The sequence below is a fragment of the Stegastes partitus genome, unplaced genomic scaffold (genome assembly GCF_000690725.1).
Source record: "Stegastes partitus isolate 25-593 unplaced genomic scaffold, Stegastes_partitus-1.0.2 Scaffold118, whole genome shotgun sequence".
NCBI lineage: Eukaryota > Metazoa > Chordata > Actinopteri > Pomacentridae > Stegastes > Stegastes partitus.
In genome coordinates, this window is record NW_007577849.1 from 187510 (window position 1) to 211198 (window position 23689).

At 39.3% G+C, this 23689-nt stretch overlaps 1 protein-coding gene across 2 annotated transcripts in view; it reads right to left on the bottom strand.

The window, feature by feature from the left end:
• The window catches only part of dspb (desmoplakin b), a 36210-nt gene extending 12757 nt beyond the window's left edge, over positions 1 to 23453 (bottom strand). The window contains exons 1-23 of one of the 2 annotated variants that reach the window (XM_008278181.1): positions 23078 to 23448; positions 19474 to 19567; positions 18638 to 18753; positions 18357 to 18507; positions 16516 to 16641; positions 14422 to 14481; positions 14164 to 14331; positions 13743 to 13847; positions 13540 to 13635; positions 11137 to 11262; positions 10594 to 10743; positions 9267 to 9421; positions 9002 to 9128; positions 7836 to 8022; positions 6437 to 6939; positions 6173 to 6351; positions 4887 to 5025; positions 4321 to 4514; positions 3567 to 3729; positions 3368 to 3451; positions 3161 to 3268; positions 2846 to 2944; positions 778 to 1275 (exon numbers count right to left, since the gene is read on the bottom strand). In XM_008278181.1, the coding sequence (XP_008276403.1) occupies positions 778 to 1275; positions 2846 to 2944; positions 3161 to 3268; positions 3368 to 3451; positions 3567 to 3729; positions 4321 to 4514; positions 4887 to 5025; positions 6173 to 6351; positions 6437 to 6939; positions 7836 to 8022; positions 9002 to 9128; positions 9267 to 9421; positions 10594 to 10743; positions 11137 to 11262; positions 13540 to 13635; positions 13743 to 13847; positions 14164 to 14331; positions 14422 to 14481; positions 16516 to 16641; positions 18357 to 18507; positions 18638 to 18753; positions 19474 to 19567; positions 23078 to 23358 (3909 nt within the window). In that variant the 5' untranslated portion in view covers positions 23359 to 23448. Of the gene's footprint in view, positions 1 to 777; positions 1276 to 2845; positions 2945 to 3160; positions 3269 to 3367; positions 3452 to 3566; positions 3730 to 4320; positions 4515 to 4886; positions 5026 to 6172; positions 6352 to 6436; positions 6940 to 7835; positions 8023 to 9001; positions 9129 to 9266; positions 9422 to 10593; positions 10744 to 11136; positions 11263 to 13539; positions 13636 to 13742; positions 13848 to 14163; positions 14332 to 14421; positions 14482 to 16515; positions 16642 to 18356; positions 18508 to 18637; positions 18754 to 19473; positions 19568 to 23077 lie in introns of both variants that reach the window. The other variant, XM_008278182.1, reaches the window with a different exon arrangement.
• Between the last annotated feature and the right edge of the window lie 236 nt (positions 23454 to 23689).

A 23689-nucleotide genomic window follows, 5' to 3' on the forward strand; every position in this document is an offset into this window, starting at 1 on the left:
GGTATACTCTGTCATGTTTGTAGTGGTCTTTTCCAGCTCTGCTTCAACCTGTCTTCTTCTGGCCACTTCTTCTTGGGTAGCCTTCCTCAAATTCTCCACCTGGCTCTCCAGCTCATCTCTCACAGCCTGTAGGTCTTTGATGCGTGACTGTAACCTACTCATATTTTGCTCCACTCTGCTTCGCTCTTTACTCTCTCTCTCAAGCTCCAAACGTATCTTCTGAAGTTCCTCCTCGTACTCCCTCAGCTGGGTTGTAGCCACCAATGAGCTTGTTAGCTTTACCTGCAGCTGGGCCACAGTCTGTTCATGTACAACCTGCCCTTCTTCTATGGTTTTTCTCCTGCGAGTCTCTTCCTCTAGACTGTGTGTGACATAAGCCAACTGGTCACCCTTCTCCTGCAGGGTGTTCATGACCTCAGCCAGCTCCTCTCTATACTCGCTGCTTTCCTCCTCCCTCTGACTCATCAGAAGCTCCACCTGACTTTCTAGTTCTCTCCTCCTGCGCCCTTCCTCTACAATCACAGCCCGTTGACTGTGAGCTTCCTCCTCCAATCTCTTCCTTTGATCCTCAGCCTGGTTATTGGACATCCTAAGCCTCCTGACCTCCTCCTCCAGACTCCTTCTCTCTGACTCCATTCTGTCATACTGCCTCTGAAGCTCAGCTGTATCCTCGTCCCTCTGGACCGCCAGCCTCTGGATGTCTGTGCGACTGACTTGGATCTGGGATTCATAGCTGAGCTTTAAGTTATTGATCTCCATATTGCATTGGCTCCTTACCTTTGATATATCTGTCTGTAGCTCCTTGACCCTTGCAGCTTCAGCATCCAGCTGCCGCCGCAGGTTTTCAATCTCGTGATCCTTATTTGCCACACTCTTCTCGATGTCCATCTTGGACCAGCTGACCGTCTCCAGCTCGTTCTGCCTTTTCTTCAATACCGATTCATATTCCTCCTGCTGCTGACTATAGCGCTCCTCTGCTAGCTTCCTCTTCCTCTTTTCTTCGTCCAGCAAGTACTGGAGACGTGCCACCTGATCACTGAGCTCTGACAGCTTGCTTTGAGTACTGTCAAGGCTGTCCTTGGTGGCATTGCACTGGAGGGCCGTATTTCGCTTCACCTCCTCCATGGACAGCAGCTGGTCCTGCGACTGAGACAGCTCCAGCTGGTAACGAGCAACAGTGTCCTCCAGTGATTTGTTTCTGGTATTGCGGTCTTGGATATCCTCCCTAAGGAGACGAAGTTCTTCTTCTAACAGGTCAATGCGGGTGTTTCGAATCTGGAAGCAAGACAGAGCAAAGATGAATGCAGAGAATCAGGCACATTTTGATGACTGACTTGAATGAGTTTATTTGGGCAGACTACAGCTGGAAAAGGGGATAATGAGAGTGGTCAAGCAAAACTGTTAAGCTTCAGGCCGTAAAACAAAAGAATGAACTGCAAAAAGTTGAACTGTGCTTTACGGTTTGTTAGTATGAACATTTATCGTCATTTTGTCCATGTATGTCATTGTGAATTTCCCTAGTAAGGGATCAATAAAGTTTATCTTATCTTTTTTTTTTTTTTAGATAAGATAATGTTTCTTAATGCAACACTAATAGGTGTTACATTAACTTAGCTTAGTGTAACTTCACCCTCTGAACCCCAAAGTTTCTGGGTGTTTTTTGCCATTACTTACAATGGGCTCATTTTTCACTCTCTTTTTCACAAGAGAACTCAGAAATGTCTTTTCTGCAGTATATTACAGTTATAATGCCACAAATATTAAAAATTCAGTTATTAATATTTAAAAAAAGTTTAACTTGCTTTGATGTTTTTGTTTGTTTGTTTGTTTGTTTGTTTGTTTTACAAAAACTCAACATGTAGAACATTTTTCACCACAGGTGTTACCAATACTGAAAAAAAATGGCTCCACATCCTGTAAATATTTTTCTATTTACATTTTTACAACCTCACACTTTGCACATAAACTCAAAAAAAAATTACACCATCCTAAATGCATCTTTCAACAACTACCTGACAATCTTCTGCGTACTGTTTTTGAGCCATGCTGCATTTATTTTGTCGATCAAGTACGTTTTTATTTTCCTCGAAATCTTGCCTGCCGTCTCCTCTCTGCTCTGTGTAAACACAGACTGCCATTCACCTGAATTTTTGAATTTTTGTCATATGACCATTAGTCAGAACTTAGTCTGTCATGGCTTTTCGACATCTAGCCACGGTTGTGCTGTTTCCATAGAGGTGCAGGACTTTATATTGCAGTGAACAACAAGCCCACAGTGAGTAGAAATGTGACAGGAATAAATAAAGCCAAGAAACTAATTGGGATTTGGAGGATGAAACTTAGCTTACATTCAGAATGGTCATATATCTGTATAGTGTTGACGTGCAAAGAGTGTGAAGAACGCTTATAGAGGTTGTAAAAATATAAACAGTAAAGGGTTTATAGCCTGTGGAGCAACCATTTGGGAAAATGTTGCACATGTTGTTTCCAGGTATTTTTTCATTTTTGTGAAATAAATTATTCAAGAAATTAAACTTTTGTTTTTATGATTTTGACGATATAGCTTTGTAACACTGCACAGAAGACATTTTTGAGTTTTCTCTACTTCTATTCATTGTTGTACTGTTTCTATAAAGCTGCAGGTCTTTATGTTGCAGGGAAAAATGACTCCACAGTGAGTAAAAAGGTGGCAACAGCAAAAAACTCCCAGAAACTGCACCATTTTTTTCATGATTAATGTAAGTTTAAATAAAACATAGAAAGCAAAAATGTAATACACACAAAATAAGATACAGCACAAACCCATATACAGCGAGCATTCAAATCAAGCATAGAAGATCTGTACCTTCAGCTCCTCCATGTTTTTCAGCAACTCGCCCAGGAATTTGTGGTAGTCACCAGACATTGTAAGCAGTTCCATGTAACGAGTCTGCAGTTGTATAGCCTAGAACAAAGACAAATTTAGATACAATGTCTCATAACTACACTGATTAGGGGAAGTTCATTGAATAATCACCTCCTTTAACCTACAGAAATAAAAGGGTTTCAGTTACCAGTGGGTCACAAAATGCCCAAAGTTACTACTGTTTTTTGGGATTTTTTTGTGTGTGTGTGTGTGTGTGTGTTTTTTTTTTTAATGAGACTGTTTTGGTTTCAATACCTCCTGATTAAGATCCATTGAAGGAGACTTCAGCATTGTCCTCTTTAAGGGGACATTGAGCAAAGTTTCTAAACCAGATGTGTACGAGGAGAGGTCCGTTTCATAGTCCTGTAAAAAAATAAATAAATAAATACAAGCAGGAAAGCAGAATATTAATTTACTTTATGAATCTGAAGTCGATTATTTATTGTACTATGACCTACTTACTTTGATAGCATTCACACATTCCTCATTGTCCTTCAGCACACTCTCTACTGTCTCCCTCCTCGCCTTGATTTCTGTGTTCAAAGCCTTGAGAAAGCAACCAAAGAAGTTAGACATCTGATCATTAAACAGGCATGGAAGTAGAACCAAGTCAGTGCAATAAAGAAGCTCATGAATAGCAATGAAGTGCTGAACAGAAGACCTTCTGGTTGGCAATGTGGTCTTTAAGCGCTTGGACATTCTCTATCTTGGTAGACTGTAGAGCGTTCTGTCTTTTCGATGTGTCATCAATCCAGTCAAGAAGGGAGGAGCTGGTTTGCTTGTAGTGCTGCAGCTGAGGCAGATACAACTGCAAATCCTGGAGTCTGAGTAAGAGAAAACAAAAAAAAGAGTTTCAAAAGAGAACATCATATCTCTAAGTGACTTCCCTTTAAAACAAGGCTTCAATCCAATGCAGGCTGGTAAAACAAAAACAATTGTTCCATGTCTTGGGCAGTAACAAATGCCTAGATTCATTATGGATTCACCTTGCAACTAGTTATTAATCAGTCATTTGTTTTTATCAACCAATAGTCTAAAATCAAAAGGCATTTAAGCTACAATGACATAAACAGAAAAAAAAAATAACTTTTGAAAAACTGCAAAAACTGTTTTACTTGATAAACTCTTTTTGATTCATTTTCTGTTATCTTATTTAGTAAGATCTGGGTTTAGGCAGTGCTCACAAACTACGTTTGTGAAAGAGGCTCCAGATTTACATGTGAAGTGACAGCCTCGCAGTTTATTGACATGGCGAGAATTATTAAATGGGCAACCACAAAGTAGAAAAAAGTATTGAATGCTGCCAGAGCTGAGACCCATGCTAACATCAGATCTTCAAGTTGGTGTTTCAGTCAGTTATAGGGAAACTCTGACGTTGGTCTTTGTTATAAAATGGATATAAGAGAGAGACATACCTGGTGTCGATCTGTCCCTGGATTCGTCTCCAGCGGTCTGACAGGACGCCCACCTGCTCAGTGTATTTTGATAGCATCATGTCACACCTGTGGAAGGGATCTCCCACCTGACTGTTCCAGTGGCTTGCCTTGGACAACTCTTTCTCCATAGAGGCCAGAACATCTTTCTTCTGATCCAGCTCTGCTTTGATAGTCTACACATCAACAACACATGGGAATAAACAGTCAAAAGTGACATCTCCTTTATAATAAAAAGCAACTCAATAAGCACATTGTATAGCATATACTATAATATATAATAAACAACAAAAGAACAGGATTTGCTGGCCTTAAAATAACAAGTTTTTTTATTCAAACTAATGTGTGACCACTAAGCCATGTGCTAATATGCGCTGGTATTCTGGTACTGATAATTAGAAATGGCTAGAGTAGGTTTGAGAAGTGATTCTTCACAGTAATTCTTCCCCACAGTTGTAAAAGATATTAAAAGTTATGTAAAACCCTCAGATGTTGCTGATGTAGTTTTTTTAAGATTCGATGACTGCAAAATATATTTAATAAAATACCTTCAGGGTCAACGTATATTCTTCCACTTCCCTTGGAGACAGAGATGTGGTCTCTTTTTCGGTCAGTCTTGCTTCGTGAACTTTGACAATGTCCTCAGCTCGTGCCACGCTCTCCAGCATGTCCCTTAGAGCCCGCAGCCTGATAAAGATAAGAGATGGAGAAATTCATTTTTAAAAGATGAGATGCGATACTTTTATTATGTTGTAAGAGTACCTTTCACTCATTTAAACTCCTGGAGAGACAACTTTGAGGCTTCAAAACAGCAGTGGTCACAGCATCATCTTTATATATTTTTAATGAAACCTGTGATGCTTCTGTTCATTTTAGCACAGTGGTGGCAACTTAAATAACTATTGCCTTACTAAGCTTTACTCAGTGTTTAAACTGGCTAGAAACGATAGGCTGCCTGGGGGGTAATCATGTCCTCCAGCCACAGCAATTGGGTTTTACATCTGACAACCTCATTAAAAGCAACACCGTGTTATGTGTTGTGACTCTTCCTGAAGTATTTGATACTGTTTGATTGCACAAATTGCAGTTTTTTAAGATAAGTGGCTCTCCATGGATTTGCCTTTTCTCAGTCTAAGTCAGTTTTTTGCCAGTGGTTTCCGGTCAAGTCCAAAATGTTCATTACAGTTTCCTATAAGGATCAATACCAGGTTCTCTGCTACTTTGGACATACAAAATATGTCTTATACAATTCAGCATTGGTAATGTGCATGTTTATGCTGCTCAGGGCGTCTATAGCTTAAAGGTTGCCTTCAATAACCTTCAGACCTTCAAACCTGTTCCAAACTCCAAATAAAACCAATGCAAGATACATGCATTTAAGAAGAGCTCAAATATGCTTAACGTGACTTTACATTGTATCCAAGTAATGATATGGAATTCTGCTTCTTGGCTGTTTGGCTGGAGAGCAGTTCGTTCAACAAATTTGAAACGTTTATGAACAAAAATGTTTTTGTTGTGAAAATATTATACAGCCCACTGCATTACCTAGTCTGGATTATTCTGGAGATATTCAATAGGATAATGTTTCTGATACTACTTCTGGAAATTTTGCATTCTTAGTCAAATTCAAAGCTAGCTATAACAACTATATTAATAATATTAGTAGAAGCTGTTTGTAGTTAAGTAACCAGGGTGCCCAAGTACATTAGTGACTTTTATGATTAGTATATAATGTAAAGTACGTAATGCAATCTTAGGTCTTTCTTGCTAACAAGGTCCTTTACTTTTCTGAATAAACAAAGCATGATAATAGCAGTTTGATCGTGTTACATACCTCTGTACATAAGCTGATGAGCTGCTTTCCAGACTGCCCAGTCTTTGGTTGATCACTCCAACCTCACTGCGGAGGAACTGCGCCTTATCTGAATCAGTCATGCCCTCCAGCTCCCTCAAAATACGCTCCCTCAAACTTAGGTACTCGTCACGCATCCCATCTACATCACGCTGCACCGTCTGAAAGAAAAAAGTAGTTGTTATTGTTGGTGTTTGTAATGTTATGTGCTTGTCTGTTTATGTGTACTTCCGAGTATGTGTGTACCTCTAACTGAACGATTTTGAGGCCACAGTCATGCACGGCGTCTTCGCCAACACAGACATGAAGGTGCTGACTCAACATGCTCTCGGCAGCCTCCAGCCTCAGTCTGAGCGAATGCAGCTCTGACAGACTGTGAGATGACGAGGAGGAGACTGAGGACACAGAGGAGGAGGACACCTTCCTCCTCACCGGCTCCGTCCTGACCACTTTCACTACATCCTTCTTGATCACGTGCTCTTTATTCACCACCTCTTTCTTCACTTCCACTTTCTTCTCCATTTTTTTAAGCTCCACTCTCCGTCTTTCTTCTTCAAGCCTCCTCGCCTCTTGCTCGGCAGCAGCTTTTCTTTCCACCATTTTTTTAAGCTCCACTCTCTGTCTTTCTTCTTCAAGTCTCCTGGTCTCTTCTTCAACGGCAACCTGTTGATGCTGCTGCTGTATTATAAACAGCTGATGTTGCCGTGGTTGCTCAACTGCTTGGATTCCTATTTGTTCTTGATGTGCAACTGTGGAGAAACAGCAGATGTACAGTTGTGGAAAACACGTAATGGATAAAACGTGAATTTAAATTCTCTTGATCTAAATGTGGACAGAATATGATATGCTGTACTCTCACACATTTAAGCGATATAGTTTTTTCACAGGGCAGGTGTTAGTATTTATGTTCACATCATTACATTAAGTCCAGGACATAGAATAGGTTGCATAATAGTTGCTAAAATTCTAGCAAATTTTCAAAGTTAGTTTTTAGCATTAGATTAACTTTTTTTAAGGACTTCTTAACAGTGTAACATATGGCATTTTTAATTTTTTTTTTCAACTTTATTCTGATGCACACTACAAGTTTTTGTTAAAATATTATATATTTAATTATACGTAGCAATGGTGTTAGTGCCGAGAGTGATTACAGATATAAACGTAGTTTTCATTTAAATACATTTACATTAACCTAGCAAACATCACATTACAATGAAATCTGTCTCTGTGAATCTAACATAGTAATTCGTGGCCTGAACATCTGTAATATTGTTGCACTAACAGGAAAGACTCAGTGTCATCAATACAGTTATGCAACAAACTAAAACACATATAGTTGCAATAACCAAAATTCTATTATTTTCTCAAGAAAATCATCCTCTTGTGCTTTGATGTCATAGCTTTAATTGAATTGTACTATTGGTTTGTTAAGATAAGATAATGTCAAATTTTATTGACTGCCCATGAGAGAAATTCAGGCTCATCATATATATTATAAATATGTATTCTTAATGTAATTCCAATATTATTCATTATTACTGAACACTATTAATTATGAACACAATATAAAATACATTTGTGCATGTATGTGTCTGCTATTACAGTATAGCTTAATTCATAGGTAATGATTTCCACATATACTGACTGTAAGTAGGCAGCTGCACCACCAGCTGGTCGTAGTGATTTTGCGCTCCAGTAAACTGGCTCTCAATGCTCCTCTTGTCCTCATCAGCAAACATCTGGGAGCCGTGGCTGCTCAGTTTGAACTCCTCATAGTGAGTCTCAAGGCTCTTGATAATTTGTCGGTACTCCTCAGGACGCATCCTGGCCAACTGTACACACACACACAAACATTATGTTTGATTTAGATCTAAACAACCAGAGGAATAAATCTTGACGTGAAAGGTAAGCATACAAATTTATGACACTAATAGGGAAGCTGTAGAAAAACTTCCATTTTGTTTTTAATTTCACTCAAGTAGCAAAGTGGAGAATTAAGAGGAGGTAACTCAGAATAGGTAAATGTCTGTTTATAGCCTTGAGCACCGCAGGAGAGATATGCAGCTGTTGGAAGCAACAGATGTTCTTTTCTCTGACCAACATGCCCATTAGTATCATCTATGTGGGTTTATCTCTGTGAGCACCAATACTCCTTCTCATCCTGCTCTGTAGATTAGTGTCAGGGGAATCTGTAATGCTAATCATTTTAATTGCATCCATCTCTTAGCAATAGTATACTGTAAGCAGTCAGTGTGTATATTGTGAATGCTATGAACATACACCTACACTGCAGTATACCATAAATATTGCTGTCTTTAATTTTCTGATAAGACATACTGTGCTGAATGCATGAGATATAACTTCCATGGAAAGTAGCTGAACAGAAAGTTACTGAATTGTCTGTCACTTTCATGCATGTGTACTGCAGTAAAACAGGGGAAACAGGTAGTCTAACCTGTAAATCTCATTAATTACATACAATCTCATTTGTTTTCCTCTTGTTTACTATCTTTATAATAATCTAAACTACTTAACAAATGGCGCTAGCATCATATTAATTCTGCAGATATTCTCTTCTAACTCTTGGCAAACTTCCTAAATTTCTATTTCTTTGTTTATTTCACAAAAACTGCATAATTCTCCTCCACCTCAGGGACTCCTTTACTGCTATATTATCTCTAGGTGTAATTTTCTGTTCCTTCTTTGAAAGGGCTCACATACTGAATGTTGTCTACCTTTTCTTTTTTGTTTTGTTTGTCTCGTCAATAAACATATTCATCACTGACAACAGAGAGATTAATTCTTCCTTACCATGGTGATGGTAAGAGAGTTGATGCGTTTGATATCCAGCAGACAGTACTGCCAGGCGACGAGACTCTTAACGTTGATGTACAGCTGGTTCCAGATTGACAGGATGGCCTCATAGTACTGCTCGTTCCTTCAAACAACACAAACACCGACAAAATTTAAACCTTTACTGCCAGCGAAGAGCTGCACATGGTTTTAATTTGTCCTTCCCCCCAGACTTAATATATAATCATCATTGAGTGCCAAAACAAGCAACTGTGTTTCTTACTTGCTGGCGAGGCTGATGCTGAGTGGATTAGGAGGTGGCACAATCAGGCAAACAGAGGGCACCAGCATATCCAGTCCTCCTGGTCCGGTCACCTGCCACTTACTGCGCTGGCTGTTGTCCTTCAGGATGGCCTCGTTGTCTTTACAGATCACTTTCTGTGGAGCCCAGTGAAAAGTTATCTTAGTTATAAACACAAGTCTTGAAGTCAGTATCTAAACATTTCAACTTGTGAGTTTTGCTCAAGGGAAAACAATAAATTCCCAGTAAACTAATTCCTACTCTGAAAAGCGTTTTGTGAAGATTTTTACATTACTGTTACTGTGACTTATGGTACATCTGTGATCCAGTACTTGACAGTACTCTCATCAGTTACAGTTACTTCTCAAGTGAAAAAAAAAGAACAAACTCAGAAAAGAATTAACATTTTTTATTTCATTTTTTAATTTCCTCTCTTTCTTTCCTCATTTTTAAGTGAGAAATATCATTTTTTCATTTGACAGTACATTAACTGTGTTATATAGTTTCATCAAGGAAAACGTTTTGAGTACTTTCAGTTTGTCTGCAGCCCCCAAATCACCGAACCTGCAAATGAATTTCTGAACAACAGTTCAGATGGTGCTCTGACCGTCTCAGATAGAAATAATGAACACACCCATGGCTCAACTATCAGCTGGCTAATGGTTACTTTTAATCATTTAAACATGTTCATATAATTTACTTAACTCCATGGGCTAAGAGCATACGCAACATATCTCCAGCGCTATGAGATGACTTGTTGTTGTAAATATGTGCTATACAAATAAAATTGAATTGAATTGAATTGAATATCTGGGACAATGACACAAGCTATGAGCTGGGCAGAGGAAAACTGTGCATTTCTGTATATGAGGAAATATTACTGGATGCCTCCACAGACTGACTGTGTTTCTGCTCTAACAAGCAAAACACGCTACAGTATGTGACAGAGAGAGTTGCCAACCCTAACCCTCACACACAGGCTCTGAGAGCTTGAACTCTCTCCTGGATTAGGCATGGGGAAAATACATCATAGACGAATTAAAGAAATATGTATGTTTATGTGGTAACAATATATAATAAAAATATTTTCTCAATTTCTCCAGTAGCCAAAGCCAAATTGATCACATTGGAGCTTATCAACCCTGCAGTCTTCATAATTCAACCCTGGGGCTCTTCGATTATCAGGCTTCAGTACCCAGCCCTAGTCCTTACTTGAATGTACACTGCTACTAATATAAGAGGAGATGGCGTAAACATCCTGAACAGGTTGTGCTGTGTGTGACTATGACATGATTATGAGAAAACTGACCTGGTCTTGTTTGAAATCACACAGGGCCTTGACGATGACGTTGTTGCTCTTCTCCATAGGGTTTCTGGGTTTCAGTCTCACAATGCTCCTTGACTTGTTGACCAGGTGTTGCACCTGCCTCTTGTTTTCCATAATCTTCTCCTTTTCCCTCTGAAAATAAGAAATGTTTATACATCAGTAATAGGTATAATATTACTAAACTGTAACAGCTAGCTTGTGAACAGTCACAGTTTTATTTCTTTGAGTAATCAGTAAGATGCATGTTCATATTTTTGTAGGAATGGTGTGTATTTGCAAGTGAATGCAGTCCTGCAGAATGAACTCTTAAAGTTCCTGCTTGTAAAAGACCTTCTATGAACTTCTTTCTGGTGCTTGAGATATAACATTTTCCTGCCGTGGTTAAGAACTTATTCTGCTTACAAATATAATGAAAAATAAACATCTGTTGACTACTCAACTTAGTTTTGCTTTACAAAATGTCTAAAGTCTGATGATCAGAGGTCACTGATGCTGCTCTGTTATTGTCATAAGAAGCTGTCATACCTCCAGGCCTCTGAGGAGGTCCAGCAGGTTCTCCAGAGAAGTGTTCTTGTCACAGGTGAACTTCTTGCGAACCGTCTCATGTTCCTTTTGCAGAGCACTGTATGTTTCATTGGCTTCCTTGAAGAACTATTAAAAACACATATTTCTGCATAAGTCTTTGGAAAAGTAAAACAGATTATGAAGTATTCAGCACAGGATCTCTTAGTGCTTCATACCAAGGAGAGCTTGAAATTATGACCACTTCTGCTAACATCAAAACAAGTACATTTTATTTGTGTAGCCTATTTCATACATAAAGGCAGTTTGAATTGCTTAACATAATGCCAGTGACACACTGGAAATTAAATTGTGGATTTTTAATTTTCATCACAATATGTTTCATGAGGAATACAATGTTGTTTCACTATATTTAGGATGTTGGTGATAATTTTGTTTATGTCTACCATCATCACTTTTGAGAGCAGTCGGTGCCATGAATTACTGGTGGAGTTCTACAGTACTTGCTTAGTTTTTTTTGGGAGGGAGGGTTGAGTGTACCTGTATTTTATCAGGTAGTGCTAGGTGGCACATAAGTGACTTGTTTGACATGACGGCATAAAAAAATGTACGTTACACTTGTTCCCGTTGCACTTTACACCCTGATGAAGACTGTCTACGTCTAAACTAGTTGGCTCATCCCTGTATTAATATAATTTACAAGCTGCCTATGCTTTAAGATTAGTCAAGCTGAGCCAAAATGTCAATCAGATCGAGATTTAAAAGAACTATTCAGTGTTAAATCAAAGCAGTGCAAGCAGTTCTGCTTGTTAAACCCCTTACTCAAACATAAGACCACAGATGGACCTCAGTTTGCAATTTAAACACAAGTACGACATGTGCTTTTGAAGTAAAGCATCAATTTGATGTGTTTTTTTGTTCAATAAATACAGGACAGTATAATGACAGAAACACAGCTCTGCCTCTCTTTCTGCTCCTTCTATACCTGGGAAAACCCTACATTATGAAACTAAACAGTGAGGAGCATCACCATGTTGCAGAAACAATTAGATAACTCTGCCAGGAGGTCCTGAAGTGTTCATCACAATGTTTAAACAACTGGCAATAGTTGCTCTTTTTTGGCCTTGTCAGGGCACTGCAACAAGCTGTAAGTACAACACTGACATACTACCAACTTATACAGAAGGAATGGCGAACATATTGGCAAACAGTGGCTTATTTAAACACACAGCAGACATGGAGCAAAACTACAATCCAACGGTTAACATGTGTGCTACACTCTGACTGTACATACCACCATTTTGCCTAATCATTGCCAGAATTTGTAGAAAGTTTGTATCTCTAGGTACTGTAGCTCACACGGTTCAACTAACACCAAATCCAGACAAGTTCAATGCACAGCTCTCAGGCTGCAGCGCTTAAACAGTAAGCAACAAGAGAGAGCAACGTCTTTGCCCAAAGAGGGTCGCTGCTCCCTATACTGACAATAGTTTTGCTTTAACATGTTGAATAAATAACATATTTTTGTTCCTCCTATAATTTTAAGTCTCTTATAAATTAGACATAATCATGAGTTGAAAACAGTTAAATAATTTGATGTTCATGGTGTCTGTGCAGTCTTATTCACTGTGTCCATAAACTGTTACTGAAATCTTCATTACTGCATAACTCGAGAATGTTTAGATAAGCTTAATATTTGGTTATATATGTTGCTATGTAATGCAATTCAAATTGTATTTTGCGTCATTTTCTTTTAAACTACTTTGGTCATAGATGTTTGGATTTGGTGCAGGTATAAGGCGCTCTGGGCAGGGTTGTGTAGGAGTGTGTGTTCAGTGGCATTGCTGATGACATCAAGCTCTCTCTGACTCACACTCTCTCGCATGGTCTTATAGTCGTAGTAGTAGTAGTAGTAGTAGTAGTAGTAGTAGTAGTAGTAGCTTTGCTGGCTGCTTGCTCTAACACCATGAAAAATGTTCTTCTTGCATGATAAATTTATTTTTAAAAATTCTGAATGTTATATTTTAGAAAACAGAATAGAGGCAAAAGTTTGGAAACACAAATATTTTCCATTGTCTCTTTTGTTTTTTCCAAACTTATCCAAGCAGGAAATTACTGAAGTCAAACTTTATACTTCTCCATACAGTGTAGGAACCCCGAAGACTGAACAGGTAGCACACAGTGGGTTTTTAGAGCTTTTATCACTTCAACAGCTGTCTGCTACAAACAGCACTGATGACAGTTGTGTCACTGACTTAAAACAGTTAGGTCGTGGCCATAAACCAAAGCAATGAGATGAAAGATGCTAATAAGGTTAGTGGAGGGCCTTTGATAATTCTCTGTGTGTCACACATGGTCATTTCATCCATTGCTTATAAACTGCATGATAAAACAGCTTTACGTTACCTGGCTGTAAGCTCCATTCTCCTTCAGATGGACATCAATGCATTTTGTAATTTGAAGTAGCCAACTCCACTGAGTCTGCAAAGTGTCCTTGTAAGCCTGGAGAAATGCACAAGCACACAAAAAGAGATAGAAATAAAGAAACTGTTGAGGGTTCTACTGGGACTTCATCTCATATTGCTAAAATTGATCTGATCAGTCCGAACCTCAATCTTGTCTGCGGCCGGGTGGTTGTTCTTCAGGACGTTATCCACTTTGGTTTTCAGTTTATTCAGTTCCATCTCTTTATCCTCCAGGGCACTCATCAGTTTCTGTTATATAAGAAGAGGTTTAGTAATCACAGGGGAAACAGAAAAACATCCGCATGCAGCTGAAGGAAAACCTCTGTGGCTTTGCTCTAAGTGGATGACTGACTGCAGCTGCCAAAATCTAATCTGGCACAGATGATTGCTCCCTTATGAGATGCAGATTAACTTCATAAAAGACATTAGTGCAATTTAGGCTCACAGGATTGCCAAGAATGTTAATCGACTATGGTGAAGCTCTTAAAAACTGAAATTAAAACACAAATTTCTCTAAATGAACCCAATTCTCTACCGATTCCCAGCGATTTTGTATTTTACTAACCGAGTAGCTCTCCTGCTTCTTGGGGATGTACTGGTCAATGTTCTTGTCCCCCCAGTCAAACATCAGCTCCTCTTCCTCCCTGTCATTCACCCACATAATCTCTTTGGATATTTCCTGAATGAGATGCAGGAGGTCTCGCAGCTGCTGGGTCCGACCAAAAGACATTTGCTGGCAAGGGGGAAAAAAAATCACTTTAAATACAAGCCTGACAATTAACCAAAAATACACAGGTAGTGATGAGCGTTTAGTTTCTTTCACCTGTAGACTGTCCCATTCCTGTTCCAGAGCGTGAAGACTTCCTTTGTCTCCTTTCTTAGCCTAAAGGGAGGGAGAGAAATGAATAAATCACACTTTATTTGTAAAGCCCTGTTTGTATAAGTTAGTGCAATTCAAAATATTTTACAGATGACAAGCTGCTAAATCAGTCCCGCATATTTTTCCCCATTTTTTTTTAAATAGCAAAAAGTATAAATTAAGCTAATAAACAAATTTAAAAATAAGGGCAAAATAAAATAGCCAAAAGCCAGGAAGGTTTGAAACATCTTTTTGGAGCTACTTCAGGTTGCATTTGAACCATAAACTGAATCTGAAAAACAATAATTAAAGAAAGAAAGCTGCACACTACAAGTTGACAGGCTTGTTTCCTTGGTTTGTTATGTATGAAACTGTATTTTTGAGACTGGCATTGGTCACTGCCATTTAAGGTGGAAATGCTCAACAATGGTGATGACTGCTCAGTGTAGGTTCCCAGGCACCCCGGTCATAGCAATTCTATGTGCTTCAGTAACAGGCAACTACTCTTCTCTTTTTGGTTCTTGAATATATTTAACCTCTTATTCAAGAGGCATCCTGAGTTCTAAGTTGTAAAACAATCATTTCAACAGTAGAGGGGTCTACATCACCACTTATCAGATTCTTATAACATAGTCTTAAGATCCCTCCACTGATAGTTTTACCACCATTCACACTGCAAGGTACATGAGTCTTGAGTTGCGTTCCAAATCACATACTTTGTCTTTTTACTTTAAATATGTACGACAACTGTGTTTACAAAATACGTAGTCTTCTGTGCATTATGCATACAAGTGAAACATACTTCTTTGGCATAATACTGCACCGTACACTTTCCCCTATAGTGCAAAATAAGCTGTGACCTTTCTATGCACTCAAACCAAATCTTGTCAATAATCACATGAGATCCATATGTGGAGTAACAGAGGATTGTGGGTCAGACAAGTATGCTGACTTTGCTTACTGCAAAATCTGACTGGATGGAGTAGAACATCCTGGTATTCTTGGCATACTGGGTTTGACATGCTATGTATTGGGACACACTAAATCATTGTCTGCCATACTATTATAGTATGGATACTGGAACACACCCATAGGTTCATAACAGGCTATGAGTCATGTGATTTAGATGTGGGAATAAATACCAGTGACTCAGTCAGTTACAACTGAGGAAACCATTTGGATGATGGTGGAAAAAAAAAACAAGTACAGTTGCCTTTTGCTAAAGCAGATATTACCACTGACTGTTTGTTTTGCTCACGATATGTCTACCAGCCTATAAAAACACCACATAGACATGTTAACAAGGTCAAAATGAGATTTTTACTGGAGGGGCTTTAAACACCAGGATGCTCTCAATCAGGCTTATATTTCCAAAGCATTTTTAGAAACTCCAAAGCCTCTTAATTTCCTGATAAGAAATAATCTCTGATTAGCTTTCTGTCAGATAGAGTCATCACCGTGAATGAGGTTCAGTCTGTTGTCAGGGCATATTACCATCCATCCATCCATTATCTATACACCGCTTAATCCTCACTAAGGTCGACGGGGGGCTGGAGTCTATCCCAGCCAACTCAGGCACATCATAGAGACAGACAACCAAGCACACTCACATTCACACCTACGGACAATTTAGAATCACCAATTAACCTCAACCTGTTTTCGGACTGTGGGAAGAAGCCGGAGAACCCACGCTCAAGAGAACATGCAAACTCCACACAGAAAGATCCCAGGCCCAGGTTGGGACACAAACCAGCTAGCTGTGAGGCGACGGAGCTAACTACCGAGCCACCATGCAACCCGACATATTACCCAATATCTGAAATTATAAATAGCTTTCACAGACTGGTCAGGTCTGTGTGATTTAAAATGAGCTCCTTCACTTTGTCAACACCGATTACAGAAGAAGATTTAAACTCTTTTTCTACCTTATACACCTCATCTAATGAAACAGTTTTTTTTGGTTTTTTTGGTTTTTTAAATAATAGTTGGACTAAAAAACAATTGTTCATCAAACAGCAATGATAACGTGGCTGCTAGTCCACTGCAGACTGAACCCACCAGGTCATCTCTGGCTCGGTCCACTTCAGGGCTCCTCTGGATGGAGGCGTGAAACTTCTGGTGGCTGATGAGCTGCTGCTCGATGGCTGCAGGATCGTCTCCCCAGGGAGCTGTTTCAATCAGACGCTGCAACACAGAAATGTTACGTAATCAGCAGGCAGCGCCTTACAGCAGAAGTTTAAAATAAACACATTGGTGCTGCTAAAACCATCTGAGACAGGCAGCAAAGCCCCTCGAACAACTGCCCCACAACCATCAGCACAGATAATTAGTTTGAAGTGTTTTCCAAACAGATTTGCACTGGATGTCACCTGTAAGTGGTGGCAGAGAAACAAGCTGGACTGGTAACTCTTTTGTGAACCACTTTGGTCAAACATCTCAGGAATGCACCAGAAAAAAAAAAGAATTAGCATCAGGTACAAAACAAAACCCTCCTTTAATTCCTATTACCATGACAGGCACTCAGTCACCTTTCAATCCAGTGTGTCTGCAACAACACATAGCAGAGGAATGCTTTCATCCTTAAACTCTGTTCCAACACTGTGTTTCAACAGGATTCTGGTTTAAGTAGATCTGTCAGTAAGTTACCAGACACAGGAGGACCAGGAGCAGTGGCCGAAAGCCTCCAATCCACCTGGTACTGATGCATATAGACTCACACAGTGACATTGCTGTCCTTTAATTCTGCTTCCTCTTTCATAAGTTGACACAATACCTAAAGAGCTATCTTTGGAGTATAAATGACCCCAATCTTGAGGCTTTTAAAGCTCCGGTTGTGTGAGCAGATCATCAAGCCACCATCTTCGCATCATTCTCTTTGTTATGTCCATATTTTCACTATTTGCAGTGTATCAGCTGTTTTTTTTTTACCAGCAAACATCTCAGATGTTTTGATGCCAAATGAAAATCAAACCAAATTAATCAAAATAAAAATATTTTTTAAATGTGATATCATATTGACTGATACTCTGAAGGCTGGTTTAATGGCTCACCAAGAAATCGGGTCACCATGAAATCACAATATTGTTAAGATATTTGAAACAGAATCTAATATGTCAAACTATTTGAGAAAAGGAACAATGTATAATTGAAATGTTATTAAAGTGGCCATCAACCACCAAAACCTAGAGCTTACAGATCTTTAGAAACAATGTAGTAACAGTATAAAATATAGTAAGTATTTTGGATTCTGATTTGCTGAGACAACTAAAATGCAAATTCTTAAAGTATCGTCAAGGAACGCACTCTGTTTAACCATGCTCAAAATCAGATCTTGAATTACTATTTTCGGGAGCTAAAATAATTGTTTACAGCATTTCGAATTTATTTGCTAGTATTGAGTGGAGAGAAACAGGAAAGCAGGGCTGCTGCAGTCAGGACTTAGTTTCCAAAGAGCTAAAAGTTCCTGCAACTCTTTGTTACCTTCATGTCCACAGCACTGTGAAGATTAAGCAAACTAGCAGACATTTTAAAAAGCTCTTTTACTGTGCAATTTTTGCACAAGACAAAGAAAAACAACCATAATGAAATTTTGAGATTGACTTTCTCATTGTGCATTGCTGTCTCAAGCTTCTACTGGATGTTTCCCTCCACATAAATGCTTAGTCAGTAGTTCCACGATTATAGGATTTCTGCTGTGGCTCTCTGTTGCTATGTAGAAGCACAATGCACAAAAATACAATAGGAGGTTTTTAAAAATGGCAGAAGACAATCTTCCTTGGACTTTATTTTGACCCTAATTCCTGCAGTGGAAATGCAGGTAGAGGAACTAAAAAGGTTTTTGGCTATAAGTTCAGGTTAGGGTAAAGGTCAGACTTGCATGCGTGCGTGTGTCTAAATACCTTGTGCTGTGCAATCCAGCTCATAGCATCTTGGAAGCTCCTTCCAGGTTCCTCCCATCCTCCAGAGCTCCCTCTGGTGCTTCTCCTCCTCTGCATGGAGCTTGTCATGGCCATGTGGACCCCCTTCAGCTGGTCTTTACAGATTTCCAAACTAGAGGTTGAGAGGATCAGAAATACAGTTTTCAGGAGTTTTCCACATAACCTTTTGCTTACAGAAATACACAAATAGGGAATCCGAAGAGCAGGAAAGCCACAGAGAAGTCAGGGGGAATCTTCATTACCTCCTAACTACATTATCATTGGGCTGTCCCATTTGTCTCAGGTCCATCGCACAGTATTTCAGCTTCTCGATGGCATCTTTGGCCATCCCCATGTAGTACTCTGAATCTCCGCTACCCTGAAGGAAACAAACACAGACAGAGAGTTGTACAAGGCTACTGTCCAAAAAACAAAACACAACAAACACATTTAGTTTTTGTATGTATAAACTGAGCAAGAACCCAAACCAAAATATGTTGTAAATGCCCCACTTTCAGTCATTTTCACTTCTTGTTGAAGTGGCAAAAAATGTCAAAAACCCAGAAAAAACCCTGTTGAGCAAAACTATGAACGAGTATAGTTTTGTTACTTTGGAAACGATGGCATGGTTGTGATATTCAGTGTTTCACAAATGTCATTTAGCAAGCGAAACAGATGAAAGCTCGTGATTCAAGTCAACAGACTAATAAATCACACACCCACAACATTCAAGCTGCACCTCTGGTGACAAAAAATACTTCACATGAGGTCCTTAACATTAAATGACTATGTGTTGTGTTTACAGAGATCACCAGAACTAGCAGAAAGCTAAACAAAAAGCCTTCATTATCGGCCTGGTTTCTATTACATGTTCTGACAGAAACATAAAAGGCGTATTCATCAAGCTACTCGGATTACAACCACACAACATCTCTGTCATTTTTTCTCTCCATCTATTTGCCAACTGAGGAAAAGATGCAACACTTTTTCTTTGGAAATGAAAACATACTGAATGAGCTCTGACGCAGACCACTTTTTGTCTGCACTGCTGGAGGAATAGAGCAAGACAACCAGGAAGACAAAGTAAAACATGACTCACAGCCTGCATGGCATATTCGGCTTTCTTCAGGTACTCGTTGCACTGGCTCTGCAGGGCCGCCGCTCTCTGGTTGATGGCACCGAAGTTAGAGCCACTGCAGGGGGCAGCAAAGTCATCTCATCACCACAATGTTCATTTTCATAATCATCTTCAGCAGCATTATTTGTATTAATTAATTGAATAGTTGTCCGTTATTAAATTAATCATTAAATATTTTGATAATCAATCATTTGACTTAATTACAAATTATAAATTATTAATATCCATCCATCCATCCATCGGAATTTCTTTACACCGCTTAATCTGACTCAGGGTGAAGGTAGAGGACACCCTGGACAGGTCGCCAGTCTATCACAGGGCTGCACTTAGAGACAGACAACCAGATTCACACCTACGGACAATTTAGAATCACCAATTACTCTCAACATGTTTTTGGACTGTGTGGGAGGAAGCCGGAGAACCCGGAGAGAACCCACGCTGCACAAGGAGAACATGCAAACTCCACGCAGAAAGATCCTAGGCATCCTAACTGAACCAGGGATCTTCTAATTATTAATATTATTAGTGTTTATCAATTGTAGAAGATTGAAGGAAAGAAACAAGAAAACTATCACGTTTAAGAAGGTGGAATCTGATCATTTCACCTTATTAAATGTGAGTTTTCTTGTTTCTTTCCTCCTCTGTAACACTAAACTAACTATCTTGGGGTTGTGGACAAAATAAAATATTTGAGAACACTAATCAACATTTTTCAGGATTTTTTTTTTTTTTTTTTACAGTTTATAGACCCAACAACCAATCCAATTATTTGACAAAACAATTGACAATGAAAATATTCAACAATTGTGCAGATATACAACATATGTTCACTAGCAGAGATGCATTTCATCAAAGGGGGAATTTATTTCCTCAGATCATTTTATCTGAATATTTTCATCAGCCAGTATTTTTTTTTTTATTCTTTTAGTTAAATTTCTGATTAAAGTCACACAAAAAATATATGCATGTTGGTGCATCTTGCCCACCAAAATATTTTGTTCAGTCATTAGAAAAACAGCACAAAGAACTACACACACATACATTTCCAGCATTTGGGCAGGATAAAGCCCACCTCCAAAGTCCCCTGCTGCACAGTCTGTGGCGTTTCACTGCTCATGAAAAGTCTCACACTGGAATGCATATACCGTTCAAGCTCGTATATGGATTATATTAGAAAAAACTTGTGTTCTAAACATTAGTTTAACTTCAGTTAAGTTTGCATTTATATATATATTTTTTAGTCAGGGATCACACAAAAACAGTAATCTCAGAAAAAAAACGAGGAGATGTCAGCATTTAATCTCAAACCAGATACCTTTGGGATACTAATATGCTTCTCCTGCCTTTGAGGCGCCAAATATCTAGATTGCTCACTTATTATTTGTACCAGCTGACAGAGTAGACTAGAACTTGTCCTGATATCACTGCACATTTTTGGATATTTCCGTGCAAAGGGATGTGCAGTTGCTGATAATATAAGTCCCCGGGCACAGTAGATTGATTTTTTTTTTTTTTTTTTTTTTTTTTAACAAAAAAGATTAAATTAGATATAAAAAAAAAAAAGCCAAGTCAATCAGAATTTAAACTTACTTCTTGCAAAACTCACATTTGCCTTTGCTTAATATGTAAATTATGGATTTTCGTATGGACAGGAAGGTTATACAACTTTTATATTAACCATCTATCCATCCATTATCTATACACCGCTTAATCCTCATTAGGGTCAAGGGGGCTGGAGCCTATCCCTGCTGATTAGGGTGAAGGCAGGGGACACCCTGGACAGGCCACCAGTCTATCGCAGGGCTACACTTAGAGACAGACAACCAAGCACACTCACATTCACACCTATGGACAATTTAGAATAACCAATTAACCTCAACATGTTTTTGGGCTGTGTGGGAGGAAGCCGGAGAACCCGGAGAGAACCCACACTCACGAGAACAAGCAAACTCCACGCAGAAAGATCCTGGTGTCCCCAACCAGCGACCTTCTTGCTGCGAGGCAACAGTGCTACCAACTGCTATTATATTATATTAATATTCTAAAATTATTTTTTACATTTTGGACATAGCCAACATATGTCCCAATAACAACATATCTAGCAAAACTTACTCATATCTGCCATTAACTAATATCAGCCAATGTACTGGCTCAGACATTCTATCTAAATAATTTTGATAAGCGCTAAGTGATTAAACCCAATCTATGTATCTGTCGGCACAAGTGACCGATGCATTGACCTGTCACAGATATATTTGTATCAGCATAAACGTTGCCCAATGTGCACCAATATGAAAACTGTATTATTTTTTAAAACAGAAATAATCTAGCAAAGGATGTTTGGGATAGTTGTGAAATGGTGTCGTCTCATAGTTTGTCAAGCAAAGCAGCTCTGTCTCCATTTTTTACAACATTTTCAGCAGTGTCAGCAGCACACACAGCAGAATACACATGACAGGTGAGCAGATGAGGGTGTGCAGTGAAGTTGAGGCTAGTTTGTGTATCGCATTGCTGGAAAGTTAACAAACAACTCTAAAACTCCACATCAAAAACATCAGCTAATAAATCAATATCTGATCTTTTTTTTTTACACCCTACTATCCATATCTGCCTCCAATAAATAGTATCAGTTAGGCCCTCCAAAATAAATGCAAGGCTTTTACTTTGAAAACCTCCTTAGTGACAAGTCTAACTTTTCTCAGTTTCAATGAAACAGGAATGAGTGGACCTCCAAACTACATTATTTGCTTGATTCTTTGCAGCATCAACATAATTATGTAACAGAAATAGCAGTCTTCTTGTCAGACATCTTGGGATCCTGTTATTCTGTACACTTCTCTAAAGTGCCACAGTGGCATATTTCCTCAGTGTGTGACAGTGTGGCAGGTCTGAAACTGACATGCATGTTTCTGGAATACAGAGTGAGTGTTTGCAGCAGAGAAAACTGATCAGTTCATTGTGGGCTATAAATCCGACTATTCCCCGGAGAGGGAAGCTGCTGTGAACAGAAGAAGTTGATTTATAATTTCTTTTAAAAAAAAAAAAAATCTGCAGAACACAGTGGCCATAAATCACCATTAAGACATTCAGTACAGAGCAGGTATGTTCCATTATCAGTGTCTCTGATCAGTTATGTAATTTAAGGGCCAGGTAATGGAGGAACTCCTTTAGGAAACAAATACATCTGCATACCAGTGCATTTCTAACTTTGGTACTAAGCACCTGCAGCTTTACTTAAATTTGTAAGGAGACTGAAGAGAAAACTTTAGTGAAGCATTCAGACATTAAACACTGTTCTACACAAAGACAGATCAGAGCAGTAAAAGCTGCACAACAAAAGCATTTCTTCCAAATATGATCTCTCAGTATGTCCATGCATTTACTTGGTAAATCAAGAACTTTTCTGGCTTACTGAGTGCGTTCAGGGTTTGCAGGAGGTGAAACAGACACCGAAAGGCTGTATAAATATTTGATGGGTTGACATGCATCCTTCGTGCAGTGAGCGAAGCAAAATGCGCAACAGGTGGAAAAACGCTTTTCAAATAAACTCAAAGTGAATTCATACCTCATTCTGCTCATCGTTCCTCCTTCCATCCCGCTGGCCATTTGGCTCATCGCTCCGCTCATCACTCCGCTCATCGTGCCGCTTCCCATGCCGCCCCCCATTCCAGTGGACTTTGTGAAAGTGTAGGTTTTGTATCCTTCCATGTAGGGGTCGTATCCATTACCGCCACCGTGCACCACCTCGCTTCGTGCGTAATGGTAGTTCCCCCCGCCAGCCAGGTCGCCCTTGGAGCCGGCCCTCCGGCCCATGTTCAGGCCCTGCTGGGACCCGTACATACTCATACCGACCGGGACGTGGCGGCCACAGCCGCTCTGCTCAACTCACCGGAGAACACTCAGGTCTGTCTTCGACCACCTGCCTTCCCCAATTCCTCTGGGGCAGACTGCAAACAGAATGCAGAGGAGGTCTGTTTTTGGAGGCTGGAGACCACACCTCTCCTCCTCTACCCCACCTCTGTGCCAAAAAGTAGTTAACTGCGTGCCACTCCCATCCAAACTGCGCTGGAGGCAGAAATGACATGGCTGCTGTACTTGTGACTTTATGAGGACTAGTTTGACTTTCAGAAGAGTGAGGACATTTTTTGAAAGCTGCACATACTTGGTAAAGTAAGGA